Here is a 17,632-nt window from a genome sequence, read left to right as displayed (position 1 = left end):
GCAGATATTGTATCATGCTCATACTCGATCCCTCTTCGTCATCAACAACATGATTATCATGACCATAGTCACGATAACGTTTATCATCATAATCATAAAATAATTATAATCGCCGTTTTCTCATTCCTCTTCTCCTCATCCGTCTACTCATTATCAGCTGCGCCACAACCAAAATAAGGTTCATACAAATTAATTCCAAAATAAACGATAACACATATGTACCCATTTTATTGTATGGCCTTAATGCCAAATGAATCGTTAGAAGGACAAAGATAGGAACTTGTTACTCAATAAAATATAAACAAATTCAAAACTATAGCTAAACTAGAATTATTATAGCACGTTGTGTTTCATTTATGGCGAGGAGATGAGGTCAAATACAAAGTAAAACAATGTACACATATAATATATATTAAGCATAAAAACACACAAATAAATAACACTGGGGTTACCGCCTATGAAAGGTCCATAAACACATATTGTAAGGAATCCGAACGCAATCTTTTGCCCAGATTTACTAACAAAACATGTGTTTATAAACTTATGCGTACAATAAATATAGATAGGCATTCTAGTCAAGAATACACAATGAAATAGAGCAACATAATACATATCCGTTACGGAAATGTCTAATGTAAAGATCAAAATCATTAGTACGGTTTACAAGAAGCAGCATAACAGATATTACTATTTGATAAATTCTAACGCGACAATCGGTTTGATTTTTTAGCCAATAAAGAATCCCATGTATTGGTTATTCTGCAAATTTTAAAATTATGGGCTAAGGCAATTATTTTTTAAGTAGTTCTGGAGAATGTTAAAAAAAATGTATCTATCGATGCATGCGCATATACGTTAACTAGAAACAGGGTAAGCATTTAATGGATTTCGTATTAATACTTTACATTCTGTCAAATAATTGCATGTATTTAATATATGTTAAATAATACTTTATTTATATTTTTATTACATTTACACACAAAACAACGTCACAAAAGTGTAAAGATAATATGTGCTTGCTAAAATTCATTGTTTGACAGAGCCGATTGCAATCTATATATGATTTCCATGTAGAGATAATTATTCTCATTTACTCATTTCTTCGAGCAATGAACAATGCAATTTTTAACATTACTTCTATGCGTTGCATGTATTGATGAATCATGAGTTTGAGGCTGGCGTTATCAGAAGTCTCATTGAAATTCGATGGATAATTGCATTACTAATTCCGCTAACGAAACTTTCAAATGCATCATCTTTAACGGTATCGTCATTCTGATAATCGTCATCGACACCACCAATCGCACGTAAAGACCAGGCAGATGCAGCATCATAATCATACATATCGGTTTTACGTATCCGGTCTAATATTCTGAATCATTTTACTGCAACATTCTTCGACGTCCCCAGCTCCTGTTGGATGGCAGTGTATTCTTCTGGTGGGATTCGTGTTAAAGGGACAACGTCTGACGAAGCACAACCGAATTCAATCTTAAACTCAAGTGCCTGCGTACATGCTGATAGTGTGTCCAAATGTTCGCGTAATTCGGAAGGAAGCAATGCACTACAGTAAACATTAAAATGCTTTAATGTTTGAGGAAGCTTTATGCCAATATACATGTGAACACATAATGAAAGCGTTTCCAGCTTTTTAAGCGATGGTAGTAAAATCGACTCTTCATTGCTGTAATTGCTCAACCCACCACTCAGATTCAGGCTCTTGATATTAAGACCATGAAGAGCCTCCCAGAGAGCGGGATTGTAATATTTCACTTCAATACTAAGCGTGTCCAGCTTTTTGAGCGATGCTAGTGACTGCGACATCGACTCTGCATGAATCACGTACAAACCTCTTAATCCGCCCATCAGACTCAATCTCTTGATATTCAGACCATGGACAGCTTCCCACAGACCGGGGCTGTCAAGATTCACTTCAATATTAAGCGTGTCCCAATGAGTAAGCGATGATAGTGATTGCAACATCCACTCTTTACGAATTGCATAACAATCATTAATTCCACCAATCAGACTCAGTCTCTTGATATTCAGACCACGGTGAGCCCCCCACAGACCGGGGCTGTAACTCTCAGTCTCGAGGATTGTAAATTCATTCTTGAAAAACATTAATGACGTGTCTGTCGTTGTATCTGACCCTCTCACTGCGTCTTCTACAACCCATGTAATGTTGCATTTCTCCAGCTTACACGTCACCGTGTGATCGAGTAACAACAGAGTGCTGAACAGACTTCGTAGCCATGTAGTTGAAATTGTGACTTTGTACAACAGAATGTGTTCTATGCAAGGGAGTACTTTAGGTTGCTCTGAACAATCTGCTGGAGCTGCAGTATTAAGTAAAATCCACATCGGAAGTGCTGATGAGACCGAACTGGCAGAATCTGCAAATATTCAATTAAATTAATAACAGTTACGAACATATTAAACACGGTAACAGTGGCGCACGTCCGTATCAGTTGTCATACATTTAAAACATATGTATTGTCATAACAGAATACACTACATTTGATACTATTGATTTTGAAATGATCAATAGTAATATTTTCATATTTTGATTATTTAATAAGTTTTACTTCATTCGTAAACTCGTGCATGCTTAAACTCTTACTCGAGTGCAATACATACATATAGTTCTTGTCATTATATGTTGCTTTTCTGTGTCAATTTTTTTCTTCCCGTATATTTTAACGCTTAAATGTGTTCAAAATTACTTGTATTTGCTTCAATGTTTTACATGATTGATTAGTATTTGGAAACGAATTATTCAACACATAATCGTTAACAAATACATTGCATGGTCAAAGGGAGAGAATCATAGAGTTTTATAACAAACTAGTCATATCTGTTATCTCCTCTATATGTTGTTTTGTAACAACTACCATGACACGCAAATTCCTTCTATATGGGATACGATTTATAATTAGTAACCTGCTCTTATTAAATACAAATTGGTACAAAAAGATAGCTAAAACAATATGCGGTTTGCACTTCAAAATAAAAAAAGCACATAGGAATATGAATAATAAATTGTGACTCGTACTAATATTATTAAGTAATAATTTAATAGATTCTTAAAACGTGGTAATCGACTAACAACGTAAATATTAATCCTCAATATGATTATCGCGTGATTTGGTCTCTTTTAATATCAAGATGTTTGAGAAACCGTGTGGTGGTGTGTTTCATTATAATAATTATGGTTAAAGTTAGATATTTTAAACTTTATTGTTTTACAGCTTAACAGTTTCAATGATCCTTATTACTGTTCTGAGAAGGTGGAGTTCGAAATTATAAAAGTTCTTTATGAACAAGTGAATGGTCTGACCATGTTTCATGAAATTGGACAATGCATGTTGCAAAAAGCGCGTTAACATGGTTTCAGTAAAGCCATATGAGGACAACTGCATCGCCCCCTGGCGGCCATATTTGTCAATGTACTGGAACAATTTCGTCCGAGATATAATTAAAACATCTGCTGAGCCCGTTTCATGAAGATTAGACGTTTGACTCCTATAGTCTACACAAAGTATCAAATATACCCATATAAGAAAAATTGACCCACTAGCGACAATTTATTGCGACAAACCGAAGAACAGTAGGATGGTAAATAATTAGTAAACACGAAGCAATATTGCTAGAATACGATATAGACTCGTGGTCGCGCAATTCATTTCGTAAGTAAATCTACGCTTACACGAACTTACATGTTTGATGCAAGGTAACGCAAGATATTTCATTATCTCGTAAACTCACATCTACTTCTAAATATATGTAACGTAATGCCTATTATTTAACATCATTATATGTTATAAATTATTAATAGATGCTTAATTATAAAGGATATATTGTTATTAATAAAAATAGGAGTCCATTGTACATTGTAATGTATAAATAATTTAATTTTGGAAAGTATTAATACATCTTTTATCATAATGTAACGTGATGAATATTATTGGTAATTACGTTATATTAATTAGAAATAATTAACAGATATCCATAAAAAAATATTAATAATACAACACTTCATTTTTGGACAATATTAATTGATGTTAAATCATAAAGAATATAATGTTATAATAAAATAATAGAAGCACATTATGCATTATTATGTTAAAATAATTATTTTTTTAGAATTATCAATATATCTTTTTCAATTATGCAACATAATAAATATTATTAGTAATTATTATATATAAATTAGAAATTATTAATAACTCTTTCATCGAAAGTTATTAATAATAGAATACTTGAATTTTGTAAATTATTGATATAGCTATGTTTAATTATAAAGAATATAATTGTATAGTGAGATAACATACTTTTGATCAAAATCGTGACTTACCTAAAGAAATGTAAATAAAAGATGTCAAGATCATTGGTTATGAAACTACCGTTCGACTCGCCTTAAGATATTCCTTTTCATTAAATGTAAAAAAAACGGTTCACAAAGATAGAACGGGCAACGCTATTTGGACTATTTCCGACCACGTGATTTAATTGGTAAATTAGTGATTCAGCCAATCAACAATTAGCACATGCAAGGCGGAAGTATATCGACAAATCAAAAATAGAATACGGACCATGTTGTTTGATAATTATATACCTGTCAATATAAATACCAATATTTTGTTAAATTGCCACACCGTTGCGGCTACGTTTGAACGAATACTCAAGACTTGTTAAATATAGCAATTGTGTTATAGTTGTATTTTATTTAGAAGAAAAATCAAATAGAATTTAGACACTATTCAGAGACTTATCTTAATAATAAGTTATACAGCACACACAAATAGTGCATAAATAAATAATTGCGGTGCACATATAGGAGGTCAGAATACTCAAGATTCTGTTACATACATAAAAATCTCAGGGTTAACCAATTACGGATAAGGGCACGTTATTATACATGTCTAGAATAGCGTAATGAATCTTGTACTTTATTTACAGAAATTAAAAATCTAAATATTCTGAGAAAATTAACTAAGTATTTTGTATAATATTGCACAATTACAAGGAAAAACGCAAAAATCACTCACAATCGATAAAAGAACTACTTAATGTTTTGGTTTATATATTACCTTAACAAAGTATGCCGGTACCCAAAAGAGTCAATGATTTCAGTTTGTGGCACGATGTAAGGTCAAACTCAAAATGAGATGTCTGTTCGTTATAAGCAGGACAACTTCGAATGTCATGAACAGTGCCCGAGTTTACGCAAACTTCCAAGACCTGGACATATGACGTGTTATATGTCAATATGTTGTAAACATCCCTTAAGTTGAAATAACGGACTTGAAAGTGACTGAGTCTGAGAAGAATGCCAGTTTTTTCATTTGATACAGCTTCTCTGTATCCGGCCACTATGATGCCTTGAAACGGACTGAAAAATTCAGACTCAGAATAATCACGTTCATCCATCATTATAGCATAATGTTCGGTCATTATGCCAGAAAGCTTATTGGCAGCTGATATGTTCAGTCCACACAAGAATATGAACACCTGGGAAATGTCGAGGTATGCATCCTTATGACGAGCCAGATATCCGGAAATGACGTCATCAACCAAATGTGCATTAAGGGCAATATAATAAGCAGCTAGGAATTCCTGCATGCTTTTATGGATAAATGAAATAGACCATTTAAAACCTGTTTTCGTTTTTCGTTTTGATAGTAGTCCTGCTTTGAGAGAAAACTCTATTTCAGATTTCGAAAGGTAGTTTGACAGTTCTTTATCTTTGAATACAATAGACTTTTCCTTTTCAGGAGAAAACAAAAGATGGAAAGCAGCTTTTGAAATGACATCTACGTTTTCAATGATCTGCCGCAGATAACTTGTGCTTACAAAACACTTCACCTGAGGAGGGTTTAAATCGTTAAAAAAGCCAATTGTATCGTTCGCCTTCTTACAAAGGCTTTCAAGCAAAGTAGTATATAATGCACACAAGGACGATCCTTTCAAATGTTCCTCCGCGTCCATCGTTTTCACCCACGTGCAAATTATAAGCGTGTACAGTATTGGTGAATATGATAATGACGTCAGTTTACGCTTTAATATGAATTTCTTAAATTTCTTCTCCGCTGTCTCAAGATCATTGCTCTCGTCAAGTATGCACCGCAATATTCTTTCACTAAATGCATATGGATCCTTAATACCCTCGATTTCTAACAGAATGTTGATTATTGAATTCTTGATACGTTCATCAGCCAATGTCCATGGTCGAGAAGTTGTAAGAACAGAGCACTTGTCATTTGGAAATCCCGCCATCGAAGGTTCAGCAAGGTTACTACCGTCAGGTGCAACCCATTCATCTAGACCGTCTCGTATTACAAGGCATAGTTCCGCCTCTATAATTTGGTGTAAAAGTTCGTAAACGACATCACGTTTCTGTTCAGAATACAATTTATCAATTAACTGTTCCTTTATCATATGCGTTACGTCGGTCTAACCTCTCGATTCTCTCAAAGAGATGAAAAAAATGAACTTGAAATGTGGTATCATTAACACGTCATCAAACGCTGCATTATCGGTGGAAGCTGTCGCTGAAGGCTGATTTCCGTCGCACCAATCATGCAAATGTTAACTTGCCGCTGCCGGGCTCGCCTTGTACGTATATACGTCGATTTGACTTCGTATCATTTGTGTAAAAGATTTCTTTGTATGTCAGTACTTGCTCCTTTTTTACGCGTTTTCCATCTTTTGCTATTTCAATACGGTGAATTTTGGGCGTTGCAAATATATCTGTTATACGTTTATCAAGACTCTGATCCAATACTGAAAGAGGCACGCTGCTCGCATTGTCATTGTAATGCTCCACCAAACGACGCCGAAGATCTGTAATGATAATACACTAATATCTTACATTAATAACACACGTAAATTTCGTTATTTAGATTTCTAGCACACACGAAAATCAGAATCGCAAACAAAGTATGTCGTTACAGTCTAAAGCATCTAACGACAGATGAGCTAATTTAAAAAAGGACGCTACTGCATGTGTCCATATCCAAGTAATAAATACGTTTTCCATAAACAAATAATAGTGCAGCCTCTAAACACTTTTCTTATAATAATCATTGTGTTGTTTACAATGATTTTAAATCAAAACTAATGATTACATGTTATATGCTTTATTGTACAGTTAATCATGTAAAAGGATAAATCCACTATAATGAAATACTGTCACACGGTATACTTAACGAAAACAGCATCAATGGTCATACTGTAAGTGTAAATATTGAGAGTGTAGCTCAAACATCACAGTTGAGATTAATTTTGTAACTAAATACCACTTTAAACATATCAAATATATGGATTATTGGTCCAAATTTGAGTCCAAATAGCGTTTACATCGTTTTTGAAGTGATCATGTGCATATGTATATAGGGATTAACATATGCTGAGACGAACCTGTGTAGAAAACAAACCTGTTTACGAACCTGCTTTGCTTCGTTCGTATTCTAGTTGTACAGTTTCGTTCGCTGCCTGTTTCATGCACATAATGCCATCCTGCACATTGTATTCAATTCTTTGTGCCCCATCCTTAATCTTGCTTTCAAGAGTTTTTTCTGCCTCATGTGTCTTGCTATCAATCCACTGTCTTCCAAGTTGTGTCTTGTTTTCAATGCATTGTTCTCCATGCTGTGTCTTACTTTCAATGGATTGTTCCGCATCGTGTGACTTGCTTTCAATTTGTTCCTCTCCAAGAAGTGTCTTACTATTAATGCGTTGTTCTACAAGCTTTGTCATATTTTCAATGCGTTTTTCTCCCAGCAGTGTCTTGCTTTTAATGCATTCAGCTCCAATGTGTGTCTTTCTTTCAAGGCGTTGTTCTCCGTGCTGTGTCTTGCTTTCAATGCATATTTCCGCATCGTTTGTCCTGGCTTCAATGCGTTCTTCTCCAAGTTGTGTTTTGCACTCAAAAACTTTTGCTAAAGTTCTTTCTGCCTCCTCAGAAAAACGTTCTCCGACCTCTTTCGCATGTTCGAGCGTTTGATAGGCCTCTTTCAAAAGCTCACCAAGTTTTTCGATAGATATGCGATCATTCTGCAACTGCATGAAAATCCCCAAATGTAATGTTGTTGCATTTATAATGTGAATATAAATGCAAAATCATAAGGTCAATAGTGGGAGCTATGTTACAACGTTTCACTTACGGATTCCTTACATTTCTTATGCCTAACTTTCTCGGGTTAAGAACATATATTTTATAAAAATATTAATTTGCCTTAATGCTACGGGTTTTTTTTTCATAAAGAATATTGTTTAATAATAGGCTATGCTTCGATTTTTTAAATATGTCACGAACCGTGTTGCGTTTATAAATATGTAAAACATGTTCCTTTGACTTACATCACTTAGTTATGTTATCGTTGCTGAAGGATCAATGTAAGAATTGTGGGTCAGCCAGTAGTGTGGACAGTGTCTGGAAATAGTCCTGCAGGTCAGCATCTGCAACCTTGCAGTCGGATGTGTGTCGTATATCTCGGCCAATCTGACGGACCTAATAAACAATACATCATGGTAAATGCATAAGTGGTACGTATATTTAGTTTCAATATTAAAGAGTGTTAAAACGTTTTCATTTTCAAGATTGTATTGTCTTTAAAACCAACATATAGATATGACCGACTTATATGGCATTAAATTGCTAAAAAATCTTTAGTTGGCACCATCAATCAAATATAGGTTACTACAGTGAAATTGTTAATTTGCAAATTAACTCCGATAGCGACATGCTACGTTGCGTATCGACGAAGTTGTGCAAGCTAATGGTAATTTCCAAACAGAGTACACGTCTTGTGCACATGAAGGAGTCTTTAGCTGTACATAAAAAAACTTAAGATTGTATTTTTATTTTGGTACTTCTTAACCTGACCTGTTATTCTAGTGTTACCTTTATAGACTTTTTATCTATTATGAAATAGAAGTAAGATTGCGATGCTCACTGTAATGTACAAATACTTAACATACCAATGTACGCGTCTACCGGTGTTAAGAGAGTCTTATAATATAAATTGATGACATGAAACCTGCACTATTTTCAGTAAATTACTATTTCCTTTTCATATAAACATTTAGTTATGAAAGAAAGAAATAGAAATAGACACGGATATAGAATTGCGAATAAGTACTGTATCTGCAAAAACCTCTTGCTTTTAAAATGTATAACCTTTTCTAGAAGACAGTGCTTATCAGGTGGTGTAGGTAAAAGACATGAGGGGGAGAGACATGTCTGGAAATGTAGGCAATTCAACATGATGCTTATCACGCCATTGAAGTCCGATTCATGGACCGAGGCAACGCTGCTATATCCGTCCGGAGGGAGGTAGCATTTTCCTATTTCCCAATAGTCTAAAGCCCAGTTTTCCGCACGAGTATTCCTCCAAGACGGCCCACCGTATCTATGCTGTATAATTATATTATGTTTTACTTTAGGACATGTTGGGCATGCCTGTGGTCTTTGTGATTGATGAAAAGGACAATAATTCCGTTTTTTCTTGTTACAATATGGGTTTGTTGGACATGGAATGAGGTGTTTAATGGGACAGTTTCCACAACTTTTACCAACAACGGCGTGCAAGTTCTGTAATGTTGTGTTCAGAAAGTTTGTAAGTCCCTGTTTTGTCAAATTGAGTGCTATGGACGCCTTGAACCAGTTATTGGTCTCTTTGTCACTGAACAAGTTTGTGTTGGCGGCCATCCTGCTAAAATGACATGCGCCACTCAGTGGTGAAATCACAGATGGACACGCATACACATGACGTTGATTCCCTTATAAGTTAGAGTCCTCCAGTCAAATTTGAATTCGTGTTCTTTACCGTTTCAGCTGTATTCCATCGTTATCTATAAGAAAAAAGATACATGTAAAAACTCATCAGCTTGGTTTAGATCACCCGTCTTACATACAAATATTATAAACACGTTTTGGTTCATACACATACAGTTTATATATCCACAAAGTTATACCGACTAAATCTATACCTACGAGCTCTGCTTCAGAGAATCAGACTAATGAAAGGTAGATTATGACGTTGAGATTTGCATTGATCATATCACATGTAATTTGTTGCATTTGAGACGCCAGACAAACAATTCTCGTTTGCGGCTAACCGATCTATAAAAAACATGTTCCGTTGTTGTTTGAACACAACAAAAATACACAATAATTTTAAGATGTGTCAAATGTAACATAACTTGAAACTACTCAATGTCCGCAATCTTAGAAAAATGACCCAGTGTGAATAGCGACATACAATCGTTTATGTCTGGCTACTATCCGCAGAACTACGCACTAGGTCAGTAAACCTGCTAACACTGAATCCAATTGTGTTCAGATTTTCTGTTAAATCATTTTCATTTATGTGCAATTAATTCAATAATATATTTTAAGTGTCGAAATAGTTGTTTGAAAATATTAATGAACAATTTCCACGAGGATTACAGTCACCCGTGTACCCCCTTCATGTCTCTTATGTAAATAGCCACACATTTATCGTGGAGACGTAGGCCTTAAGGATTTATTCGTGTAGTATGTATAACAAAGCCAACAGATTACCACAAAATCACTGAAATTATCGATTGATATTGCCGCGGGGTTATTCACGCATTACTGATTCACAAGCGTTCGCAAATTCAATGCCTTGGGGTATGTAACGCCTCGTCTGTCTCTTGATGTCTATTGCTCTATCGGCTGTTTCATTGAAATGATGTGGGTTTAAATAATATTATATGCACTTATAATAGAATGCTGTGTGCTTGTCATAGTATGCTGTGTGTTTGTTTTGGTATGCGTTGTGTTTGTTGTGATATATGTTGGTTGTTTGTGATGATATTATGTGTGTTTGCCAAAGTCTTCTGTGTGTTTGTTAAGGTAGGCTTGTGTTTGTCATGGTATGCTGTATGTTTGTTGTACTGTCCTGTGCGTTTATCTAAAATGACGTCCTATGATGTTAGTTGACGTTATTTTCATTCGGAACACTCGGTTCTTGTCAAAGATCTTATGGTTATGTCATACCTATGACCACATGTCCGTCTGTCCGTATTTCCGTCTGTCCGTGCGTGTGAAAGAAAGACAGACATAGAGACGGGCGGACAGACGGAAATACGGACAGACATACAGACGGACGGACAGATGAACGGACATACGGAGAGACTGACAGACGGACAGTCGGACAGACGGACGGACAGACGGAGAGACTGACGCACCGACACACACAGACACACCGACACACACCAATATACACACCGACAGACAGACGGACGGATAAACGCAAGGACAGACAAACGGACGGATACACGAACAGATAGATAGTCAGACAGACAATCAAACATAAATACATTACTTAACGATATATCTGACGAATAAATTCGTTGAATTTGAGTTTTTATTTGGCTTTAAACTAAAATCTTAGAACATACCTTGAGCAAATTGATAAAAAATATAACATGAAAATTGCAATCAATCATTTAAATATTGAAATAGACATTTTATAGAAGACATTGGTTGTCATACATCAATTCCCAAAGTAAGTCTTAATGATGTAAAACGGCTTTTATTCAATAGATTTGATTGAAGCCTCGTAATTATTATATCCGTTTCTTCAAATTTCAGATTTGCCTTAAATGTTTTCTAATTAACCTAAAAAATGTATAAGAATAACTTTAGTTCAATAAATATTATAAAGGTTCGTCCAAGTCTTTCAGAAGTTAAAGATTGCAAATAGATTTTTTCTTAGTGGAAACAATACACACATTATTAAACAAAAGTCTAACGGTCTAACATGCAATTCTATCTAACGACCAATAATCTATCTTAATTTTGCTTAATCTGTTGTTTGTTTGTCATTAAGAAATCATGTTTAAGGTCGCTTGTCAAACTTGTTTTGAAGATCATTATCAGGGGTCGGATTTTAAGATCTTTGTAATAAAAACTGTATAAGGTCGGATCAAAGACAAAAAAGTATTCTTAGTTTTATTTTACTATAAAACAACATTACGAGTTTTGACATAGTGAGACAATCGTGATTTAATATGATAAAACTTATAAATTCTGAGTTTATATCTGTCTGACGATAGTTATTTGCCATACGCGGAAGGCGTGAATACATAAACGTCGTACCATATGTGTTGTGTGCTTCATAATACAAATTTGAAAATATATTTGGACTAACGCTAACAACATACACATTAATTGCGAAGTTTACAAATAATACTTAAACTATATGTGTAATGGCGCATTTAAAGTTAATTATCCCAGGCCTTTTTGCGGTGTGCTGCGCCACGCTTCCGTACGGAAGCGCTACTTTTCCATTTTCAAAGGCAAAAGCAGACACGTGCCCGTATTGATAACATATGAATTGCCTATTGACAATTTGTTTTAGCTAAATATTATAACAGTATGGTCCCAACGTGGAACGCCTCGTCTATCTCCTAGTGACTATTGAAACAAAAACGGTCAATGGCGGTATTGCGGCTGAAAAAAATTGAGAGGTGAAAAAAGCGTTCAAAAGTAGATTTATAAATCTATAGCACTGTAAAATTCGGGGAAATAGAAGTAAACCATATATATACATGAGTAAATAAACCTTTCTGATGACAAAAGGGATGAGGAAAACTGTGAACAAAAAATATTAACATTCATTAGAGAAAAACTCAACATTGAAGAACGAGAAGTCCGGCTTCTGAGAGCTCTTCGTATTGGCCCGTTCAACCCATACAAGACAAGGCCAATTGTCGCCAAATTCAATGATTATACGGTTCGGGAAAACGTACGACGAGCGGCAAACAAACTTAAGGGAACAAACTTTGGGATATCAGAACAGTTCCCAAAAGAGGTTGTTGAAAAGCGCCGGCAACTGATACCCATCATGCTGCAGGCACGGAAGGACAGGAAGGAAGCATATATCAGGATGGACAAACTTTACATTAACAAGCAACTCTACCGTGGACCGTGCTAGGTCAATATTGAGAGTGTTGTAAAATGACTTTCATGGAATGTAGAAGGACATACACCCGCCAAAAAGTAGTCAACCGATTTGTTAAGTTTTTGTGAGTATGATATATTATATGCCTTAGCGAATCATGGGCAAACAGAAATGCTAACATTGATATTGAGTGATACTCAAACCCGAGTCATTCCTTTCGTACATATCAAAATCGCCGAGCAAAACGACCAAGTGCTGTCTTTATTGTTTATATAAAAAAATATATAAAGGGGTGTAACTCTAGCTCAAAATACAATCGACTGTATTATCTGGGTTAAACTCGATCAGATATTTTTTCAATTTGGATGATAATATATTTATTTGTTTTACATATAATGCCCCATAATCATCTCCTGTTCATAACATGTATAATGTAGATATTTATACCCATATAGAGCAAGATATTCTATTGTTTAATGATCGTGGAAAATATTTGTAGCTGGTGACCTAAATTGTAGAATCGATAGTAAACCAGATTATATCCAGTTTGATCGAAGTATAGGTGATGATGACGTAATTGCCATCGATACACTCACGCCTCGGATTTTTCGTGATTCCACTTCAAATCGTTATTGTTTACTTGATATGTGTAAAGCGACCAAATCAGCTGAAAGTTAATAGTCGATGGCCGAATGATTGGGGAAATTTCACATGTATGAACCATAACGGTAGAAACGTTGTAGATTATTTGCTTTCTCACCGTGAAAAGTTTGATTTCCTTGGTAAATTCGGAACATCACCGGCAATGTTAAATCGAAGTTTTATAAATTTGATAATAAAGAATCGTTTAAAAGTGATATAACAAATAATTTAGACACCCTATTACATGATTTAAACACTGAAATCCACGGAAATGGAGATGCTGATTGTCGAACGTCGATATTTACAAACTTTTTATGTAAAACCGGTAATATATATTTAGAAAAAGATGTTGTAATCAAAAACCATGTTTTCAAGTGGTTTGACGACGAATGTAAATGTAAAAATAGCTTATACATGTATAAACAAGCAGTTAAACAATTTAACAATACTCTATCGGACGCTGACAGAGGTGAACTACATAGTAAGAAAAATGATTATAAATATCAATGTCGAAAGTCGAAAAATTCATATAATAATTCCCGCTGTCGAAAGATGAATGAATGTGAAAGTCACCGAAAGAATTTTGGAAAATAATTAAATCGCGACAATAATCTACCGCTGGAGATTTCAAACGAAGAATTTAAAAATTGTGCTCGTATCGGAATCTAAAGACGGCCTACAAAATTCTCTTAACAGCTTACATTCATATTGTCAAAAATGTCTTTAACATTTACCATGCTCTAAAATATCCATTATATGCATCGTTTGACGATTTAAAATCCTGAAAATTATAAAGCGTTGCAACGCGAAACTTTGAATACTGTGGGAAACTACGAAGATTGCTTATATCATATAACAAAACATCCGTTCATGCATGAGCACGGATGGTCGAGTGGTCTTAGCGGAAGAATTTTTACTCCAGGATGCCAGGGGTCAGTGGTTCGAGCCCAGTTGAGGGTAACTTGTTTTCCTTCTTTAAATTTTATAATTGTTTTTTACTGAAGATTTTTAGGTCCATGTTTAAATTTATAAATATAAAGCATTAAATGACAAGCTGCAATACATGCCAAAATCTGTGAAAAGGCCCCTTTAAGCAAATCCAAACAATAAAACCTGATCAGCTGGGTTTTTCGATGAGTATGCAATTGTGCTAGACAAAGTAGACACAACAACAACCATACGTATTACAGACAACATTCATGTAAACTACTGCTCGAATCAAATCGATACAATAGAACTGTTGGTATGTAAATTTTCCATAACTGTTTGTTCGTTTTGGAGGCCGTAAAATAAATTCAACTTTATAGTTGTATTGAAAAGGCTATGACTTCAAAAAAGACCTCAACAGGTTTCAGTATTAAAAAATGAAGAAAGATTTTTGTTGTCAGAGGTCCTGGTTAACACGTACAATCAATCATATGATATTCAAAGATTGCTAACAACACACAATATGAAGTTGCATGATAATTATATCTCTCTACATACTGACCTTATAATCCACTTTTTCTCTTAAAGCCAATTATCTGTATTCGAAGGTTAATGTGTCTCTGCTTAACATCACAGCAATTTCCTCATGGCATAACACAATAGGATTTAACGGATTGACAAACAATACTTACAATTTTACCGTGAATAGGTGTACAATAGTCTATTCAAAATCATCGATACGAACAATAATTACTGCAATGTTCGATTTCTTGAGAATAAACTTGAACATTTAAAATGTGAAAATTTAAAATTCACTACCCGATTTTTGTTTATTTACGATTTATTCAAATCCAGTTTGATAAATAAATGATTATGTTAATTCTTCGTTGCTAGGGATGGATAAACATGCTTGTCTTTTAGTGTACATATTAATAATACATTCCTGTTTAAACAATATCAATTGTGTACGATGTTTGTACGCTATTCAGGTGCTGTTTATCTAATTGTCGTTTTGTTTCTTAAAGTTGTTTTATTTTTAAAATTCTCTTTAAAAAATGTTTTAATAGTAAATTATTCAATTTAAACATATGATGCTTTAAAAGACACCCTTTTCCTTATTTAATGAAATAATCCTTTTCACAAGTATGTGTAAAGATGATAAGCGCATTGTAACTGTCTGAATATAGGAGGCAATTTTGTGAAGCGAGATGAATTATGTTTATTTGTAAGACAAACATCAAAAGACACAAACTCGTAGTGAACTAAGAAAGGATGGACAATTAAGTTTATATGGTTTAGCCGGAGTACTATTTGAATCACTATTATAACCTTTAAGAATAAGGTTTACATTTAGAGTAGAACTCAGAAGAATTCGGTAAATAACAAAAACCTACCTGCGTATTTCATAGTCCTTAATGAAATACACAATTCGATACTTACCCGGCCGTCTACAGATATCGAATACAGAGCGCATTGTCAAATTCAGGTGTTGATATAGACCACGTAATATGAGAACCTATATGTTTCATTATGAAGGATTCAAATCTTAGATATCGTCTGACGTAAGCAACTCCATTGTTAAATGCTTGTGGACAGTTTGCACTATGGTTTATAAGATATGAAAACGTATTTTAATCTATCACGCGATACTTAATACGGCATTTAATTAACATGATTTACATCCCATAACTGATTTACATCGCTGGAAAATAAAATTCGAAAAAGATTTATTACTCGTTGCGAATAAAAAATACCTTTGCTCTATATTATTAGCTCGGCGTTTTCGGAGAAAACCCGAGGTATTGTCATAGCCAGCTCGTCGTCCGCCGTCCGCCGTCCGCCGTCCGACGTCCGCCGTCCGCGTCGTGCTAACACTTTAACATTTTGTTAAGGTTTTGAACATTGGCTTTAAAATCAAATTGCTTTCACCTACAACTTTGAAACTTCATATGTAGATGCGCCTTGATAAGTCCTAAACGCCACACCCATTTTTGGGTCACTAGGTCAAAGGTCAAGGTCACTGTGACCTTTAAAAAAATTCTGACAAGCTTTAATTTATTCAAAACTGCACCCGTAGATGAGCGTGGCACCCGTTATGCGGTGCTCTTGTTTCTTATTTTTACAACTGCTTTAATTGTCATGATAACTTATATGTGCGTAGGGTCTTTCAATATATTTCACTTATGCGAATGTCAACTCGATTTGTAATTTACAACGCATGCTATAGTGCATAATATAACACGCTTACGTTCGGAATAAATCCGTAAAAAATAATTAAAACTAAAATAATTGCGTACGTTTTCGGGTACTTTTATGCACGCATATCGTTAAGCAGGTAAACCTCACACATAACATCAACGTGGTTGCCTTCAAGACACAGGTAAGGTAGCTCCTTAAGATCGGAGAACAACACATTCCGAGGTTCGTGTGATTCTTGAAACGCAAACCTTACTGTTTGGGGGCTTTTCCTTAAACAATTATTCAACCATTTAGCCCTTACCTTAGATTCAATCAATCGCTGAAGGCACTGCAGTTATTCGCTGTTGTATAAACTTAGACAATTAACATAATAACAACATGCTCCTTTCTATACTAAGGTAGCTCCTTAAGATCGGAGAACAACACATCCGAGGTTCGTGTGATTCTTGAAACGCAAACCTTACTGTTTGGGGGCTTTTCCTTGATAATTATTCAACCATTTAGCCCTTACCTTAGATTCAATCAATCGCTGAAGGCACTGCAGTTATTCGCTGTTGTATAAACTTAGACAATTAACATAACAACAACATGCTCCTTTCTATACTTCTAAAAAAATATATAAAAATGATGTATGGGATTTCGATATCCCACTATATGTATTGATCAGCAGTAGTTCTAGAAGAGTAGATTTATTTTGCACTTTCTTTTATTTTTGGTTGAATTAATGCAAGCTGATATCCCGAAATTTTACTCTATTAATAAGTGTGTTTTTGTAAAGTCGACATCGAAAGAACACGATAACACTTTAAAATGTGCATTGTAATTATGGTAATTAACGTGTACCTATATGTCAACATTTCGCAATTCGATTTAAATTGTCCACGTAATTTATCTACATGCGGTTTTTTGTTAGATGTAAACCTACA

General features: G+C 34.6%; 2 protein-coding genes across 2 annotated transcripts; both read right to left on the bottom strand.

The window, feature by feature from the left end:
• Window positions 1-2,152: 2,152 nt before the first annotated feature.
• On the bottom strand, window positions 2,153-6,536 carry LOC127839460 (uncharacterized). The gene is made up of 2 exons (XM_052367840.1): window positions 5,094-6,536; window positions 2,153-2,396 (listed from the first exon to the last, which is right to left on the bottom strand). Exon 1 carries the CDS (start codon window positions 6,439-6,441, stop codon window positions 5,095-5,097), a length of 1,347 nt encoding a protein of 448 aa, XP_052223800.1. The 5' UTR covers window positions 6,442-6,536; the 3' UTR covers window positions 2,153-2,396; window position 5,094.
• Window positions 6,537-6,580: 44 nt separating this feature from the next.
• On the bottom strand, window positions 6,581-8,070 carry LOC127839782 (uncharacterized). Its single transcript, XM_052368167.1, has 2 exons — window positions 7,452-8,070; window positions 6,581-6,846 (listed from the first exon to the last, which is right to left on the bottom strand). The coding sequence occupies exons 1-2, from the start codon at window positions 8,068-8,070 to the stop codon at window positions 6,581-6,583; spliced, it is 885 nt and encodes a 294-aa protein (XP_052224127.1).
• Window positions 8,071-17,632: the final 9,562 nt, after the last annotated feature.

Source organism: Dreissena polymorpha, chromosome 7 (assembly GCF_020536995.1).
Source record: "Dreissena polymorpha isolate Duluth1 chromosome 7, UMN_Dpol_1.0, whole genome shotgun sequence".
Classification (NCBI taxonomy): Eukaryota; Metazoa; Mollusca; class Bivalvia; order Myida; family Dreissenidae; genus Dreissena; species Dreissena polymorpha.
This window is presented reverse-complemented; position numbering and strand designations above follow the sequence as displayed.